Source organism: Rutilus rutilus (assembly GCF_951802725.1).
Source record: "Rutilus rutilus genome assembly, chromosome: 15".
Taxonomy (NCBI): Eukaryota; Metazoa; Chordata; class Actinopteri; order Cypriniformes; family Leuciscidae; genus Rutilus; species Rutilus rutilus.
Window position 1 is genome coordinate 20435075 of NC_140220.1, and position 17232 is coordinate 20452306.

Consider the following 17232-nt stretch of genomic DNA (forward strand, 5'->3'; position numbering starts at 1 on the left):
TACAAAGTCAACACTAAGTAGAGCTACACGAACATGAATCCACACTGTCTATTACTATTATTATTATTATTAGGCTAGTAGTAGTATCATTGACTGCACCCTTATGAGTAGTACACATAGTTTCACATTGGTTTGACTAGCAGCTGCTTAGTATAGGCTACACATATCTTATAACTCTCTCATGTAAAACCATTCTTACCAAATATATGGTGCAGAAATACATTGTATTGCTCATTTCATGTAATGCCAGCTTTACAAATACAAAGACGTTGTTCACATACCTCCGTTGGATGAGAAAACACCATAGGCACAGCTGATGATGTCAGTACTATGCGATCCTCTCCTTGGTTTATAAAATCATCAGGGGAAAAATGATCGCTGCAGACCCTCCTCAACTTTAGTACGTTTATGGGTGTGTTGATATCCAGCCGAAGAGCGATCAACCAGAACTTCAAGAGGGAAGGATTATAAATTGGGAATTCGTGAAAACTCACCACTCCCGGATGAGTTCGCGCGAGCATACGAAAGTGCAGATCGAAGCGCCCGCGCCCTCTGACCTTTTCCGTCGCTTTCCGGCGCTTGCGCAGACCGAAGCACCCGCGTCCTCTGATCATTTGGGTGTGTGTGTTTACAAGAGGACAAAAACTATATAAATACTGTTCGTTTTCTCACACAAACCGCTCGTTTCGTGTCTTAAGCCATCAATGTGTACTTACGATGGGGAATTGTTTAATTTGGACTTTGTGCATGCTGTTTTGAGACAGTGAACATAGACCTGCATTATATGACTGACAGACAAGAACGGTTTGACCTAAAAATATCAAAATTGAAACTACTCCGGAAAAAAAGACAACTACATCTTGGATGCCTTTGAGGTAAGCTAAAACATACCAAAAAATAATTTCAAAGTGAACTATCCCTTTAACTAAGTCATATTTTAGTCATAATTTAGTTATCTGAAGTGTTTTAGTTTTAGCCTAGTTTTAGTCAACTAAAATCGAATGGATTTAGTTCAACTGTAATGCATCAATTAAGCATTTCTCTAAAATGTCTACACTCCCCAGGCAGCAACACATCCACGTGTACCAGATGTGGGCCGGACAATATTTTGCTGTCCGGGTCATTATATACAGTGGGTACGGAAAGTATTCAGACCCCCTTCAATTTTTCACTCTTTGTTATATTGCAGCCATTTGCAAAATCATTTAAGTTCTTTTTTTTCCTCATTATTGTACACACAGCACCCCATATTGACAGAAAAACACAAAATTGTTGACATTTTTGCACATTTATTAAAAAAGAAAAACTGAAATATCACATGGTCCTAAGTATTCAGACCCTTTGCTCAGTATTTAGTAGAAGCACCCTTTTGATCTAATACAGCCATGAGTCTTTTTGGGAAAGATGCAACAAGTTTTTCACACCTGGATTTGGGTATCCTCTGCCATTCCTCCTTGCAGATCCTCTCCAGTTCTGTCAGGTTGGATGGTAAACGTTGGTGGACAGCCATTTTCAGGTCTCTCCAGAGATGCTCAATTGGGTTTAAGTCAGGGCTCTGGCTGGGCCATTCAAGAACAGTCACGGAGTTGTTGTGAAGCCACTCCTTCGTTATTTTAGCTGTGTGCTTAGGGTCATTGTCTTGTTGGAAGGTGAACCTTCGGTCCAGAGCACTCTGAAGAAGGTTTTCGTCCAGGATATCCCTGTACTTGGCCGCATTCATCTTTCCCTCGATTGCAACCAGTCGTCCTGTCCTTGCAGCTGAAAAACACCCCCACAGCATGATGCTGCCACCACCATGCTTCACTGTTGAGACTGTATTGGACAGGTGATGAGCAGTGCCTGGTTTTCTCCACACATACCGCTTAGAATTAAGGCCAAAAAGTTCATTCACTCTCATCAGACCAGAGAATCTTATTTATCACCATCTTGGAGTCCTTCAGGTGTGCTTTCATGTGTCTTGCACTGAGGAGAGGCTTCCGTCGGGCCACTCTGCCATAAAGCCCCGACTGGTGGATGGCTGCAGTGATGGTTGACTTACTACAACTTTCTCCCATCTCCCGACTGCATCTCTGGAGCTCAGCCACAGTGATCTTTGGGTTCTTCTTTACCTCTCTCACCAAGGCTCTTCTCCCCCGATAGCTCAGTTTGGCCGGACGGCCAGCTCTAGGAAGGGTTCTGGTCGTCCCAAACGTCTTCCATTTAAGGATAATGGAGGCCACTGTGCTCTTAGGAACCTTAAGTGCAGCAGACATTTTTTTGTAACCTTGGCCAGATCTGTGCCTTGCCAACTCTGAGCTCTTCAGGCAGTTCCTTTGACCTCATGATTCTCATTTGCTCTGGCATAAGGTCTTATATAGACAGGTGTGTGGCTTTCCTAATCAAGTCCAATCAGTATAATCAAACACAGCTGGACTCAAATGAAGGTGTAGAACCATCTCAAGGATGATCAGAAGAAATGGACAGCACCTGAGTTAAATATATGAGTGTCACAGCAAAGGGTCTGAATACTTAGGACCATGTGATATTTCAGTTTTTCTTTTTTAATAAATGTGCAAAAATGTCAACAATTCTGTGTTTTTCTGTCAATATGGGGTGCTGTGTGTACAATAATGAGGAAAAAAAATGAACTTAAATGATTTTAGCAAATGGCTGCAATATAACAAAGAGTGAAAAATTTAAGGGGGTCTGAATACTTTCTGTACCCACTGTACTCCTGGAGAAAACATCTATTAAGCTGTTAATATGAATGATATAAGGTTCATATATATAAAGTATATAATATGAATGATAACAAGCAACACAGACTGGATCACTTCCCAAATCCTCCCTCCCCAACTTCTTCATCTCGTTTTTATTCATTGACGAAATTGTCAATAGATTATCATCATAGTTTTTGTCATTCAAAACAGTTTTTTTAATCTCGTTTTCGTCAATAAAAAAATAAAAAAAGTCATAGACGAAAATTATTCGTCGACGAACTTAACACTGCTAATAGGAAACTTTCTCAGAACTTTCGCAAATTCTGGCAAGGTTTTCTTTGTGAACAAATGTTCTTCCAGTAACATTAATAGAATGTTTGCTCAAAGTTACCTGGTCTTTAATAATGTTCTCAAAATGCTAACACAAAAACATTATTTATCCATTGTTCATGGAAGATTTTACCTGAAACATTTAGTCGTACGTATTTTTTTTTTTAATGTTACTACCCCACTTCAAATGTAACATTCCCATTATGTCTGAAAAAATATTAAATGGAATGTTCCCTTAAAGCTGCAGTCCGTAACTTTTTTGGGTTAAAAATTATCCAAAATAAATTTTTGAGCAAGTACTCATAAATAACCAGCCAGTGTTCAAAACTATCTGCTTGCCTTAGCTCGATTCAAAACGGTACGCTTGTAATAGCCTAATGTTTTTAATTCCAGTGGTACTGGTGGATTTCCGTGGGAAATTCGAGCATGTCTTTGCGTCATTACGTCACATCTGTACACATAAAGAAGATGTCTCGGCTGGTAGGCTATATTGCGTGTGAGGATGTTGGAGGTGGAGATTTATAGCCTTTTCTCACAGCATTTGATATAATTAAACTTTTCAATTTGATGGTGGATCCAGAAAGGTTCAAACGACAATCACCAGTGACAACTGGAGATTCATCCGTTGTAAAATGCAAAAGACTTCGGAGTGCCTACAGAAAAAAAGAGACTGCAACCGGCCCATGCGAAAACAATTATAAATATCAGAAGGGCTTTTGAAAGGTAGGGTGAACTCCGTGTTTTGAAGGGGTTCAAAACGGACGCAGAGACGGCTTTTTTTCTTCTGCTGGACAGGTAAGAACCAGTTTTAAGGAATATTCATTTGTTGGTATGACAATTAGAAATTAGACTGCACAGAAATGGAAACTGAACTACAGGTAGCCCTAATACACATTAAATGTAGTCACGCAATGCTGATGTTGTTAAGATTAACAATTTGAGAACAAAGTATAATTTGCATGGTTTGACGTGATATGATAAGCGATCGTTAGATTTAATCAGCGCGATTTACTGCAATGTTTAGAACAAAAGTGGATGTTACTTACTTGTTCAGATTACATTTTCCAGTGAAAATTCTTATGTTGGTCATACTTCCAAAAAGTAGAATCTTTGATTGCAAATGACACTATCCACACCGGCGCAGTGACTGACAGCCGCACATTCTCCTCAAAACATTGGATTCATCCGCGCTGTGCCGTGCCGAGGCACAACCCACGTAAAGTTGATAATTCCGCGAATAACTGCAATTGCAGATTTCAAACAGAGATGTTACAAAGAGGAAAACCTACGGACTGCAGCTTTAACGTTCGCATAACCAAGAAAAACGTTTAAAAGACTGGACACTTCTATAACTGGATGGGAACATTAGCAAAACGTTTTTAGGACATACTGTTGTTAGCTGCATTGTGCCTGGATTGTGTCCTAGCTGAACTTTTGTCCTGTGCTGTAGTTCTCCCTCGTCCCGCTTATCTGTCCATCCATGATTAAAGTCTCTCGAACTACAAAACTAGAGTACAAAAGAGTGCTGCACAAACTGAACAACTGCTGTTGAGATGAATAGGACAACTCACAACTCAAAATATCTGAAAACGGCGCCATCTAGTGGGTCAATCTCAAACTGTCATAATCTTGACTGACAATATACATGCCTGGGAAATGGGGAAAAACTGAATGAAATCAAACCAATCAGATGAGTTAACAAAATGATGACATAGCTTTATTCTTTTCTGTATTGCCCTGAACTCAACAGTACAACATGGAGTCAGTAAGGTAGATTGTGATAAGCACAAATGTGCTTCGAGACTTCAAGAAAATGCTGAGCCAGGATGAATGATTTGGGGAGGGAAATGAATTCTGAGACATTTTCTCCACTCCTCTTCATGAAACAAATGAACCGTTAGAAATATGCTTTCACAAATTGTTGACATAAGGATTGCTCCTGGATCTAGTTTATGAATACCGATGGATTGTGTAGAATACTGCTGAATACACAATCAGCGTCAGATACTGGCTCACACAAACAGATCTGTGCATGTTCAGGATAACCTCCAATGACATCAGCCTCCCTTGTCTCCATAGAAACAGCAGCAGTCTCAAAACATTCACTGGTACACTGAAGTAAACTACAGCCATGCAGGACATTGTGGGTTGATGCACTTTAAGCTGGGCAGCTTGCCATCAATCATATGTAGGCTTAAGAATTTTTTATTTTTTATTTTTTTATTGCATGAGGTGGTTCATCAGTAACCTTGGGATTCTTTGAACCCTGACAGAGAGGGGTGGGTTAACACTGGGCGTCCCAACAACTGACAGAAGCATCAGACACAGTCCGGACCAAATCATGCATGGGTTCATGATAATGGTAAAGACATTCATCGCCAAACACAAGATAAGCGTTCACGGTTTAACTTTACAATGAATAAAGTAAATGGCATGGAGAGAACACTAGGAAAAGAAAATGGCTTTTTTGATGGTTTGGGCTTGTCACATTTTAAAATAATCCACCCCAACCTGAACAAACTTCAAGGAACAGTTCACCCAAAAATGAGAATTCTTTGTTTTCACCCTCATTTCTATAATTTTATGAGAATGTCACTTGTTTTCCTCTGCTGAATTTGGTCCATTTGATGTTCCTTCTTTGGTGTTACACAAAAGGAGTTCAAAAGTCTCAAAAAGTACATACAGTGAATATATAATTTTTTCCTGTGATGGTAAAGCTGTATTTTCAGCATCATTACTCCAGTTTTCAATGTCACATGATCATTTAGAAATCATTCTAATATGCTGATTTGCTCTTTTTATCAATGTTGAAAATACACTCACCGGCCACGTTACTAGGTACACCTGTTCAACTGTTCGTTAATGCAAATATCTAATCAGCCGATCACATGGCAGCAACTCAATGAATTTAGGCATGTAGACATGATTAAGACGATCTGCTGAAGTTCAAACTGAGCATCAGAATGGGGAAGAAAGGAGATTTAAGTGACTTTGAATGTCTCATGGTTGTTGGTGCCAGACGGGCTGGTCCGAGTATTTCAGAAACTGATGATCTGCAGATTCTCACGCACAACCATCTCTCGGGTTTACAGAGAATGGTCAGAAAAAGAGTAAATATCCAGTGAGCAGCAGTTCTGCTGGTGAAAATGCCTTGTTGATGCTAGAGGTCAGAGGTGAATGGCCAGACTGGTTTGAGCTGATAGAAAGGCAACAGTAACTCAAATAATATCACTCTGTCTGCAGAAGAGCATATCTGAACACACAACACTTGAAGCAAAGCTACAGCATCAGAAGACACACCAGTGACACTCCTGTCAGCTATAAGAACAGAAACTGAGGCTACAATTCACATGGACTCCCCAAAACTGGACAATAGAAGATTGGAAAAACGTTGCCTGGTCTGATGAGTCTTGATTTCTGCTGTGACATTCAGATGGTCGGGTCAGAATTTGGCGAAGAAATGAAATCATAGATCCATCCTGCCTTGTATCAACAGTTCAGGCTGCTGGTGGTGTAATGGTGTGGAGATTTTCTTGCCACACTTTGAGCCTCTTCGTACCAGTTGATAATCGTTTAAACACAGCAGTCTACCTGAGTATTGTTGCAGACCATATCCATCCCTTTATGACCACAGTGAACCCATCATTCGTTGGCTACTTCCAGCAGGATGAAACGCCACGTCACAAAGCTCAAATCATCTCAAACGAGTCAATGTCAACGAGTTCACTAAACTCAAATGGCCTCCACAGATCTCATTCCAATAAAGCTCCTTTCGTATGTGGAGGAACGAGAGATTCACATCATGGATGTGCAGCCAACAAATCTGCAGCAACTGTGTGATGCTCTCATGTCAATTCAGACCAAAATCTCTGAAGGATGTTTCCAGTTCGTTGTTGAATCTATGCCATGAAGAATTAAGGCAGTTCTGAAGACAAAAGGGTAAAACCAGTACTAGCAAGGTCTACTTAATAAAGTGGCTGATGAGTGTAGTTGTGCTGCTTAAAGTCCTATTCACACCAATGATAATAGCTATTACTATAACGTTTTAAACCACATGAATAATGTTTTTTTTTTTTTTTTTTTTTTTTTAAGCTGATGAACAATAAAAACATTGAATCGACCCGACTTTAAAGAGCTTGAGCATTTAAAGCAGCAGACAACAACACTGCAGTGTGCTTATAATAAACACAATGTTATTGTTCTTGTTGTGAATAGGCCTTAATAATTTTGTGGAAACCTTGATACATTTGTTTTCAGAGTTCTTTGATGAATAGAAATTTTAAAAGAAAGCATTTATTTGAAATCTAAATTATTTGTAGCATTATTAATGTCAGAAGTCGTATGGATATTTATGGTGCTTTTTTGTAGACCACAAAATAAAGTAAGTCATACAGGTTTGGAACTTGGACTTGAGGGTGAGTAAATTACGACAGAATTTTCTATTTTGGGGTGAACTATCCCTTTAAATCCACAAATAACTGCACAGCTCTCTCTCTCTGCTTGGAGTTAAAGGGATAGTTCACCTAAAAATGTAAATTTATTTACTCACCCTCAAGTTGTTTCAAACCTGTATGACTTACTTAATTCTGTTGAACACAAAAGAAGATATTTTGAAGAATGTTGGCAACCAGACAGTTGACGTTAACCATTGACTTCTATAGTATTTTTTTTTTCCAACTATGGAAATCAATGGCTACCGTCAACTGTTTGATTACCAACATTCTTCAAAATATATTATTTTGTGTTCAGCAGAAGAAAGAAACCTTTACATGTTTGAAGCAACTTGTGGGTGAGTAAGTGATGACAACATTTTCATTTTTGGGTGAACTATCCCTTTAAGATGACGGGGAAATGCCCTAAATATCACATCCTGTCTCTTACCTGGACTCTTGTCAAGGAAAAGGCAGCAATGTGTCTGCAGTATCCATGGTAACACCTGTGGCAGATGGAGAAATGAAGATGGAAATAGTACAATGGAGTAAATTTCACACACAGAGAACGAGACAGTCAGTGAGTGGAGGGAAGAGGATGAACAGATGAGATCAACCATTTCACTGTGACAGGGGCCATGATAACTCAAGTTTATGGACTCTTCGACCTCCTGATGCTGCATGAGCAAAAAAAAAGAAAAAAAAAAAAGAAGAAAAAATCACAAACATAGGTACTCCTCCACAATCCACAGCCTAGAGATATTTAACTCTCAATATTGCCTTGCAAAACCCTTTGCATACAAACAGATACGATTCTGTACTTATTCTGATAATGTTACGTTGAGTTAATATTATGTGAGATAGATATACATGATGTCATCACTGTTTAAGGCAACAGCAGGTGGGTAAAAAAATGATTATGACTATTTATGACATCAGCAGAAACGTTTTTTTTTTTTTTTTGAATGACACGTATAATTGCCATCATCTAGTTATAACTGTCTTGAATTCGACTGGAACATCAGAAGGCTACCGATTATTAGAATACTGCTATAATAACACTATTTTATTTCCATATCTGCAATACCTTTTTCAGAGCTGACATTCTCCAGGGGTTCGTAGCATCGCTTGCATGCGGATGTTTGTAAGCACAGGATCAGGTGTGTATCAGCAGTCCATGGCTTTCATAAACACACACGTGTTCAGCTGCAGTCCGTTCGCATCAGCACAATCACCGCAGACCCTTCGCATCATCCGCCCGCTCCAATAAACCATACACTGCGTTATCATAACTCATAAATACATCTGATTAAGACACTGAGCTTATAAAGAAAGAAGGTGGTCATGGTGAAGACGAGGCATTCAAATAAAGCGTCATTGCCATAAATAACTTGACAACTTTTTAGACGTTTCGTCCACTAGGGGGAGCGATAGGTAGATAGATAGATAGATAGATAGATAGATAGATAGATAGATAGATAGATAGATAGATAGATAGATAGATAGATAGATAGATAGATAGATAGATAGATAGATAGATAGATAGATAGATAGATAGATAGATAGATAGATAGATAGATAGATAGATAGATAGATGGCAGTGTAGCTGTTACTGATAACATAATTAGGCTACATGATAAAAACTGTAGGCCTAGTTAAAGTAATTAATCTAATTTGACTACTTTTTGACAATTTTTGACCTAACATATATTGTTCTTGTACCATAATAATGATATGAAAAAACTATATTACATTCTTTATCAACAACATGAAGTGCTAAAACATTACATTTCATTAAGTTATGGTTTCCCAGTTTGTGAAGGAACCGCAGGGTTCGTGATTTGATGAAAAGATAATTTAATCATAAAAACGTAAAATAAAAATGAAAAACAATTAGAAAAAACACTAGCTAATAATAATATACATTTTTGGTTTTCCTGCATGTCATGTTACCATTAACCGACATTAATGTGAACATGTAATCAGAAAAAAAAGTAACTAATCTGATTATGAGCCTTTTTAAATCATAATAATCTAATTACAATCACTTAAATTTTGGAATCTGATTATGTAATTCAGATTACATGTAATCAGTTACTACCCAGAACTGATAGATAGATAGATAGATAGATAGATAGATAGATAGATAGATAGATAGATAGATAGATAGATAGATAGATAGATAGATAGATAGATAGATAGATAGATAGATAGATAGATAGATAGATAGATAGATAGATAGATAGATAGATAGATAGATAGATAGATAGATAGATAGATGGATGGATGGATGGTTGGATGGACAGCTTAAAAGTAACGTTTTTTACGATAAAGGTTAAGATAGAAAGTTTCATTAAAAAAATATATATATATATTTTCAATGTATTTGTATTAAATTATTTATTAATGTGTAACGGAGTTTAAATAATGCTGTTAAATTCATGCATTAATTGGGAAAACTTGACATTGGCTGTTGCCTCCCTTGCATTTGCTTGCGTGATATTAAGGGCGGAGCTACGTCACCAGCAGCAGAGTTTCACATCTCTCGCTGCTGGTAAGTCGCATCAATAAGCGCTGCGTCATAAAAACTGAGTTTAGATTGTTTTCGAGTGTAAGGTTGGACTTTTAAACTACACACAAGTTTACTTCATGTGCCTGTCAGCCCCTAGTTCTATCAGTCGAGTCAAATGTGTTATTTGCGATGATGAAATGTGATGAGAGTGTGTGTGTTAACCTGCTTGTGAACTCCGAATCTCTGATTTCATTTAAGATCTATGAGCAACATTGATGCGTGATGCACTGTCCTTTAACCAGCTTTTGGTCCTGTTTGTCCCAGGTATGTTTTATATTCGGATTTGTCATGTTCTGTGTAAGAATATATTAGTCGAACTGAGTGTTAGCATTATCACATGTGCTATGTGCTCTCATGTGCTCGCACGTGCTGAACTGTGTAACTGCGCCATTTTAGGTGGCCGTTCTTTTCTTTCTGTATTCCATTTTATACAAAAATATACAAAATGATGGTTGCTTAAATTTAGTTCTCTGCATTTATGTGAATTGATGAGAAATGACGACAGAGAAAGTGATGTATATTTTATTTCTTTAATGTATGTTTTATTTTGAGTTTAATTCCACTATACGATCACTTTGTAAAAATGTATTCAGCAGAGTTTCACATCTCTCGCTGCTGATCTATGAGCAACATTGATGCGTGATGCACTGTCCTTTAACCAGCTTTTGGTCCTGTTTGTCCCAGTCTGTCTGTTCCAGGCCCAGTAAAGATCTTGAGTAACCATCCACCTGCTCTCCTTGTGATTCCATCCACACACAAACACACACAGTCACATATGTATTATCAATTTTACCATAAAGTGACTTCTCAACAGTTTGGTAGATGCCTATACAAAAAACAGGTTCTATTGGGAAAAAACACTGATTGTTTTTTTTATTATTGCCCCAACAACATAAAAACTTCAAAGAATTTTTTTTCCCATTGCTTTTTTCTTGGTGAGGATGATAAAGGGTAAATGTGTTGCTCTTATTTAATGTTATGTTTGTATGTTTACGAGAATTAAGACAAGAAATCTAACAGTATTCACATGAACAAAATCAGTCATTTCATGATAAGAAATATCTTTCCATTGAGTAAAAAAAAAAAAGAAAACTTTATTGGATAAATACTGTTTATATGACAATGATAAGTTTTGCAAACAGCAATGATCATAAGAAGTGTCACAGGTTATCATGTATAAATGTGATCCATATGTCAATAATATGGGCAAATAGTGAATTATTAATGCCAACAGTATAAAACAAACAAATTAGACCTTCAAAGGGCCTTAACAAACTAGTTATGCTTGATAAATATGCACATTCAACATTAGCAAAATGAATATAAAAACCAAAAATGTGTGAGAAAAAAAAACAAATGCTTTGAAAACTAATGAAAGAAAATGGGAATGTAGATGTTAACTAATAATTGTTTACTTTTTATTCAAATATTTTCCCTCAGTTTAAATGACCCTTGAAAGAAGCGTTAAAACAGACTTGAATTTTGGAAACCCTGAATGTGTTCGCACTATACAAAGTTTTAAAGTCGATACGATTTTGAACTTTATGAACTGGGAGTTTGGGCTTGTTCTATGAGGTCGGGATGCCGCTGCCGATGGGAGGAGTGGAGAGGGGCGGCAGGAGGAGACTCTTGAGTTTCAGTGACATGGCTGCGATCTCTGGGTCCTGAGTTTCATACATCTTTACCAGCCGCGCGAATTTGAGAACACCTGAAAGGCAAAACGCAGAGGTTGAAATGACAGCTTTTTATTAGTGTTTGCGTGTTTTGCGTCCTCAGTCTCACCTTCTCCCTCATTGTTGAAGCCGTATGCTTTGATGACCTCCTGTTGGATCTGAGTGGCTACGGGAAGCACCAGCTGCAGCATCTTGCCCATGTCGTTGCAGGCGCTTTCTCTGGCTTCCTCCATGCGGGCTGCGTTCTCAGGCACGGAGAAAGCCTGGATCACCTCACTGAGAACAACTGCAATGGATGAATGGGACAACAATTTGGCTGAGTGTTCAAGTCGTTAATGACGAAAAATGTTTGTTGATGAATTTTCTTTTCATGACTAAGACGAGAAGACATTGCCATCAAAATGGACAATTCTTGTATTCTCGTAGAATTTATTATAAATAAAAAATTGTATTCACGTTCCCTTGTAATCTTTAACTAAACTAACTTCCCCTCCGTCTTGAAGCGACATCTCTTCTCTGATGATGTGTTCACTGGCGTGAGGGCGGGACAACCTGTCAATCACATCACAGCTATAGCGAACCACAGCCATCCAATCTATTCCCGATGGACAAAATCAAGTCTCACCCTAAATGTATTTAGTTTGTTTGTTTGAGAAGCCTTTTCTCTCAGATATACGTCACAATAGAGAAGAAAAGTACAGAGCCCCGCACATTACATGCAGACGAAAGTACATAGGCTATATCATAGGCACAGATTAAGTCAAATCAAATTTGTTCCCACAATTAATTTAAATCAAATTCGATCCCACGAATTAAATTAAATCAAACAAATTTGATCCCACGAATTAAGTTAAATCAAATTCGCTCAGACGAATTAAGAATTTGCTCCTACAAATTAAGGTAAATCAAACAAATTCAATCCCACGAATTAAGTTAAATCAAACAAATTTGATCCCACGAATTAAGTTAAATCAAATTCAGTCCCATGAATTAAGAATTCACTCCCATGAATTAAGTTAAATCAAATTCGCTCAGACGAATTAAGAATTTGCTCCTACAAATTAAGTTAAATCAAACAAATTCGATCTCACAAATTAAGTTAAGTGAAATATGTTCCCATGAATTAAGTTAAATAAAACTAATTCGATCCCACGAATTAAGTTAAATCAAATTCGATCCCACGAATTAATTTAAATCAAATAAATCCGATCCCACGAATTAAGTTAAGTGAAATATATCCCCACGAATAAAGTTAAATCAAATTCATTCCCACAAATTAAGAATTCGCTCCCATGAATTAAGGTAAATCAAATTCGTTCCCACTAATTAAAAATTCGCTCACATGAATTAAGAACTTGCTCCCACGAATTAAGTTAAATCAAATTTACTCCTGCAAATTAAGAATTCACATTAAGAATTCACCCCCAAGAATTTGCCCCCATGAATTGTTAAATCAAATTCATTCCCACTAATTAATAATTAATTAGTGAGTACTGTTTACTTACTTACTGTTTTGATTTAAATAAAACAAGGGAACAAATTATTTCTTATGGCTACAAAATAACTCCCCCCATTGTGGTACTTTTTAGGGAGCGAACGTTTCAGTGCACTGGAAGGATTCTGCGATTGAGACAGCCCTTATAATGGCAGACTCCCTGATCAGTGCCCTACCGAACTAGGGAGCTGATTGAGACGCACCCGGAAACAGTCATCAGTGTCCCAATGTCTAGTGAGCCAGGGTCCTTAGCAGTGCCGAATTAGTGCACACGATAAACTGATTTACGACCTAGGGATTGAGATGCTGATGAAAGTTTCATTGAGTAAAACTAGACTAAAATTTTTGTCAACTAAAACATGGATGAACAAAAACTAAATATGATAATAAAAAGGACTAAGTCTAAATTAAAAATACAAGTCGTGCCAAGTCGTGACTAAGACGAGAAGACACTGATATCTAAATGGACAATTCTTGTATGCTCGTAGAATTTATTATAAATGCAAAGCTTGGAAGAGCCAGGACATTTTTTTATTTAACTCTTGATTGTGTTCGTCTGAAAGAAGAATGTCATATACACCTAGGATGACTTGAGGGTGAGTAAATCATAGGCTAATTTTCATTTTTGGGCATGTAACATCTCTCTCACCTCTTGCCTGCTCCACAGTGAGCGAGGGCTGCTGTGCTGGGGCAGAGGCCATGACGGCTCACTCCACAGGGCAGATTCACCACCGATGACTGCAATGGCAAATTTAAACAATTATAAAATCGCTATGACATTGTTTAAGCATACTCTAATAATCAGTGAAGAACACTACATGAGCTTGACTGTTCATCTTTCTCCAAAATAACAAATTTTCAACATCAACGTGAGAACACTGGCAGCTGTGTACCATTACGGTATCACTATGTACTGTATTCATAAAATATAATAATAATAATAATAGCCTAATAGAAGAATCCAATCTCAATATTATTATGGTTGTCCATCTGTAGGTTTCATTGTAGACCACATAAGGTCTTGGTAATAATCATGGGCAAAGATGAAATACCCAACAAATACTTAAATATACGGAATAAATAGCGAAACATGTTGCTTTCAATCAGCCTCAACTTATATATATTATTAGACCCGTGTAAATTTGATGTGTTATGAAGAATGAGACCTATGCAGGGTTTAGCTGTTATCTAGGCTATCACTGGCATGTTAGTTCCGCTTACCACGATTGATCATTGTCTCTGAGCTCCAAAGTTAAATATGTCATTATATTTTTCCCTAATTATATTTGTAACATTTCTATGTACTTACATCGTTGAAGCCAGTACCTGATCACAGTACCTCTCCTGTGACGCGGAGTCGCGGACGCGCGCACACTTCCGGTCGGTACAGCCGTTAAAAGTGTCTGTTGGAAACAACAACAACTGAACCATGGAAATAAGATAGAATGGCATTGAAACTATCAACAACTTATAAAATGGGCGAGGCTTTGAAGCCCGAATTTAGTTTCGGATTGGTGAAGCACGATTGGTCTAAATAATACTTCTCTATTTTCAGTCAAATGAAGCGTCACTGTAATTGCCATTATTATCCGCACCTTTGCTGAAAGAGTGTTGTCACTTGATACCTGTTACTTTTCTCAGCGCTAGTCAGACTGGACCAGTAACAGAGTCTGCGATTACAGACATATGTGTCCATTTAAATGACTTTATACAGATTGCTGCGCGCTTACGATTTCATTTATGTCATATATTAATCATTTGAATTAATAAACTTAAAACATTGTATGTTTTATGTGATATTGTTTTTCATTGAGACAAAAAACGGTTGAATGCGGTTAAATGAAGGATTCGCTTTTTGGGCCACTAAGCGCCCCTACAGGAAACACATCTTTAGTGTCATAGTCAACAAACAGTCATTTGACACAGCAACGTTTGTCGACCGGTGCAAAATCAATACGGATTCTACGGAAGTCTGGTAGCTAATATACTGACACGTATTTTTATTTAATGACCACATACATTTTGACTCTTATAACATTTCAGGTATGAAATATGGAACGCAAGCTGGCTGAATTCAGAGCCCGAAAGAAAGCCCAGACTGAAGCTGAGAATCCTGCTGTTCGTGAGATCCAGAGTGAAATGAAAGCAAAAACAAGCGACGAGTCTCCGGCAGTGTCTCCTGACACAACAGAGTTCCTGAAGCCCAAAACCTGCCTTCAGAGTCCACACAAACAGGTCTGGTCGCAACTTACTGCTGTAAAAACCATGCACAGTAACACAGTGATAAATAAAACTACGGAATAAAATCAAATAAAAAAGGGTAATGACGACCTTTTACCTCACAATTCTGACTTTTTTTATCGCAATTTTGATGTTATATCTCCCAGTTCTGACTTTATAACTGTCAATTGCAAGTTGATATTACAGTTCTGAGGACAAAAGGCCAGAATTGCGAAAAAGAAAATCGCAATTACTTTGTAGTTTTATACGCGAGTTTATTGCCCATTTTCTTAATTTTGTGTAAATATTTCACAATTTTGAGAAAAAACAAGTTAGGATTGCGGGTTCTAAACTGGAAGTTGCGAGAATTAAAGTCAGAGTAGCTTAAAAAAGAATTGTGAGATAAATGTCAAAACGACCTTTTTATAGGTAATGTTTTTCATAAACCCTTTTTGTTGTACTGGTTGAAACTCTCTTCACATCCTAATAGCAATCAATAATATAAGTCTAAATATATAATAAAAAAAAAATATATATATATATATTTTTTACATATATCTTCTGTGGAAGTCAGGACCAAAAAAAAGTTTATTCAGTCATTGCATTTGGTCTGAATGCAATGATAGGATATCCTACCTGTCTGTCAACCTGTATTTCCAAACCTCCGCGCTGCTTGCACAGACATTATCAGCGTGTTTTGTGAGGCTATCCAGACAAACTGCTGTCATAAGACTGCTGTCTTATGCTCTCAAAGCTAGCTTTCTATTGCTAGCCTCTACCTTTAATGTCTTACTCCGAGGAGGAATAAAGTTTCCATATAAAACTGAAAATGTCATTTTTGTCCAACTAAATGTAATATTTTCCTGTTATTTCAGGATCAAAGTGATCTTCTGAATACTACATCCGGTTGTTGGCTTCAGCGTCTGGTTCTTACCCATCTGACCCTGTTTAAAGTGCTGCTGTGGCTTGTGCTGTTGGGGCTTTTTTCAGAACTTGAGTTCGGCCTACCATTTTTTCTCATATCATTATTCTACTGGCTCTATGAGGGCCTTCGAAGCCCAAAAGCCAGACAACCTGGAGAAATGAGCGCATACTCTGTGTTTAACCCTGATTGTCAACCCATTCTGGGGACTTTAACAGCCGAACAGCTGGAAGGAGAGATGGGATTCATGGTAATCAATTCTTGATGGCCAATACATGAACATGTTTAAAAGTCATGCAAACTTTGCAGCCAACTGTCTGGACCACAAGGAAGATTGTCTAAATGTGGACTTGGGAAACTTATTTGCATTATATTAATGTATCTCAGTTCTTTAATGGTTTACTCGTATTTACCTAAATAAAAAGCATTATTTCATTAATATAGATATACATAATACTTCTTACAGTTTAATCCAATCATACATCTAGCAAATGAGAACAGGTCACATATTTTTAAGTTAACACTCAGCTATAGGTTCTGTTGTCCAAACTAATTTAATATCTGGAGCTGAAATGTATTAGCCTACTGAGTGGTATAACTTTTTGATGAATGCATATAGAACTGCACTAGAATAAAATCTCTCAGATTCAGATGTATTTAGTGCTCTTTAACTTAATTAAGTTCAGTATTTTATCAGAAAACACTATTAGCCTACTGCTACTACAGCCTACTACACTAAAATAACAATGAGGCCTTACTGTACACACTTTTAGGGAGCATGGTTATGGTTTATGGTTTAAGTTAAATGTATCTTATGGAAAATAAAGTAGGCTACATACAAAGTTTGATTTATTCTTTTGCCATATGTTACTATGTATATATATATATATA

General features: G+C 37.4%; 2 protein-coding genes across 5 annotated transcripts; one reads left to right on the forward strand and one right to left on the reverse strand.

Moving 5' to 3' along the window:
- Nucleotides 1-11105: 11105 nt before the first annotated feature.
- Nucleotides 11106-14620, reverse strand: grcc10 (gene rich cluster, C10 gene). 2 transcript variants are annotated; one of them, XM_084431365.1, is made up of 4 exons: nt 14509-14620; nt 13849-13937; nt 11814-11990; nt 11106-11739 (listed from the first exon to the last, which is right to left on the reverse strand). In XM_084431365.1, the coding sequence occupies exons 2-4, from the start codon at nt 13898-13900 to the stop codon at nt 11600-11602; spliced, it is 369 nt and encodes a 122-aa protein (XP_084287491.1). In that variant the 5' UTR covers nt 13901-13937; nt 14509-14620; the 3' UTR covers nt 11106-11599. The 2 variants fall into 2 exon arrangements, with proteins under 2 accessions (XP_084287491.1, XP_084287492.1); XM_084431366.1 differs by having other exon boundaries at nt 14526-14563.
- Nucleotides 14621-15153: 533 nt separating this feature from the next.
- Nucleotides 15154-16780, forward strand: saysd1 (SAYSVFN motif domain containing 1). 3 transcript variants are annotated; one of them, XM_084431362.1, is made up of 3 exons: nt 15154-15174; nt 15243-15434; nt 16295-16780. In XM_084431362.1, the coding sequence occupies exons 2-3, from the start codon at nt 15252-15254 to the stop codon at nt 16604-16606; spliced, it is 495 nt and encodes a 164-aa protein (XP_084287488.1). In that variant the 5' UTR covers nt 15154-15174; nt 15243-15251; the 3' UTR covers nt 16607-16780. The 3 variants fall into 3 exon arrangements, with proteins under 3 accessions (XP_084287488.1, XP_084287489.1, XP_084287487.1); XM_084431363.1 differs by having other exon boundaries at nt 15154-15169; XM_084431361.1 differs by having other exon boundaries at nt 15154-15434.
- Nucleotides 16781-17232: the final 452 nt, after the last annotated feature.

Bases quoted from the DNA above. Each gene is read 5' to 3' on its own strand.
- grcc10 (XM_084431365.1), bottom strand. From the start codon at position 13,900: ATGGCCTCTGCCCCAGCACAGCAGCCCTCGCTCACTGTGGAGCAGGCA. The intron at 11,991-13,848 runs GTGAGAGAGATG...CATCCATTGCAG, and splicing joins CACTGTGGAGCAGGCAAGAG to TTGTTCTCAGTGAGGTGATC. The intron at 11,740-11,813 runs GTGAGACTGAGG...TTTGCCTTTCAG, and splicing joins CTTCAACAATGAGGGAGAAG to GTGTTCTCAAATTCGCGCGG.
- saysd1 (XM_084431361.1), top strand. From the start codon at position 15,252: ATGGAACGCAAGCTGGCTGAATTCAGAGCCCGAAAGAAAGCCCAGACT. The intron at 15,435-16,294 runs GTCTGGTCGCAA...CTGTTATTTCAG, and splicing joins TTCAGAGTCCACACAAACAG to GATCAAAGTGATCTTCTGAA.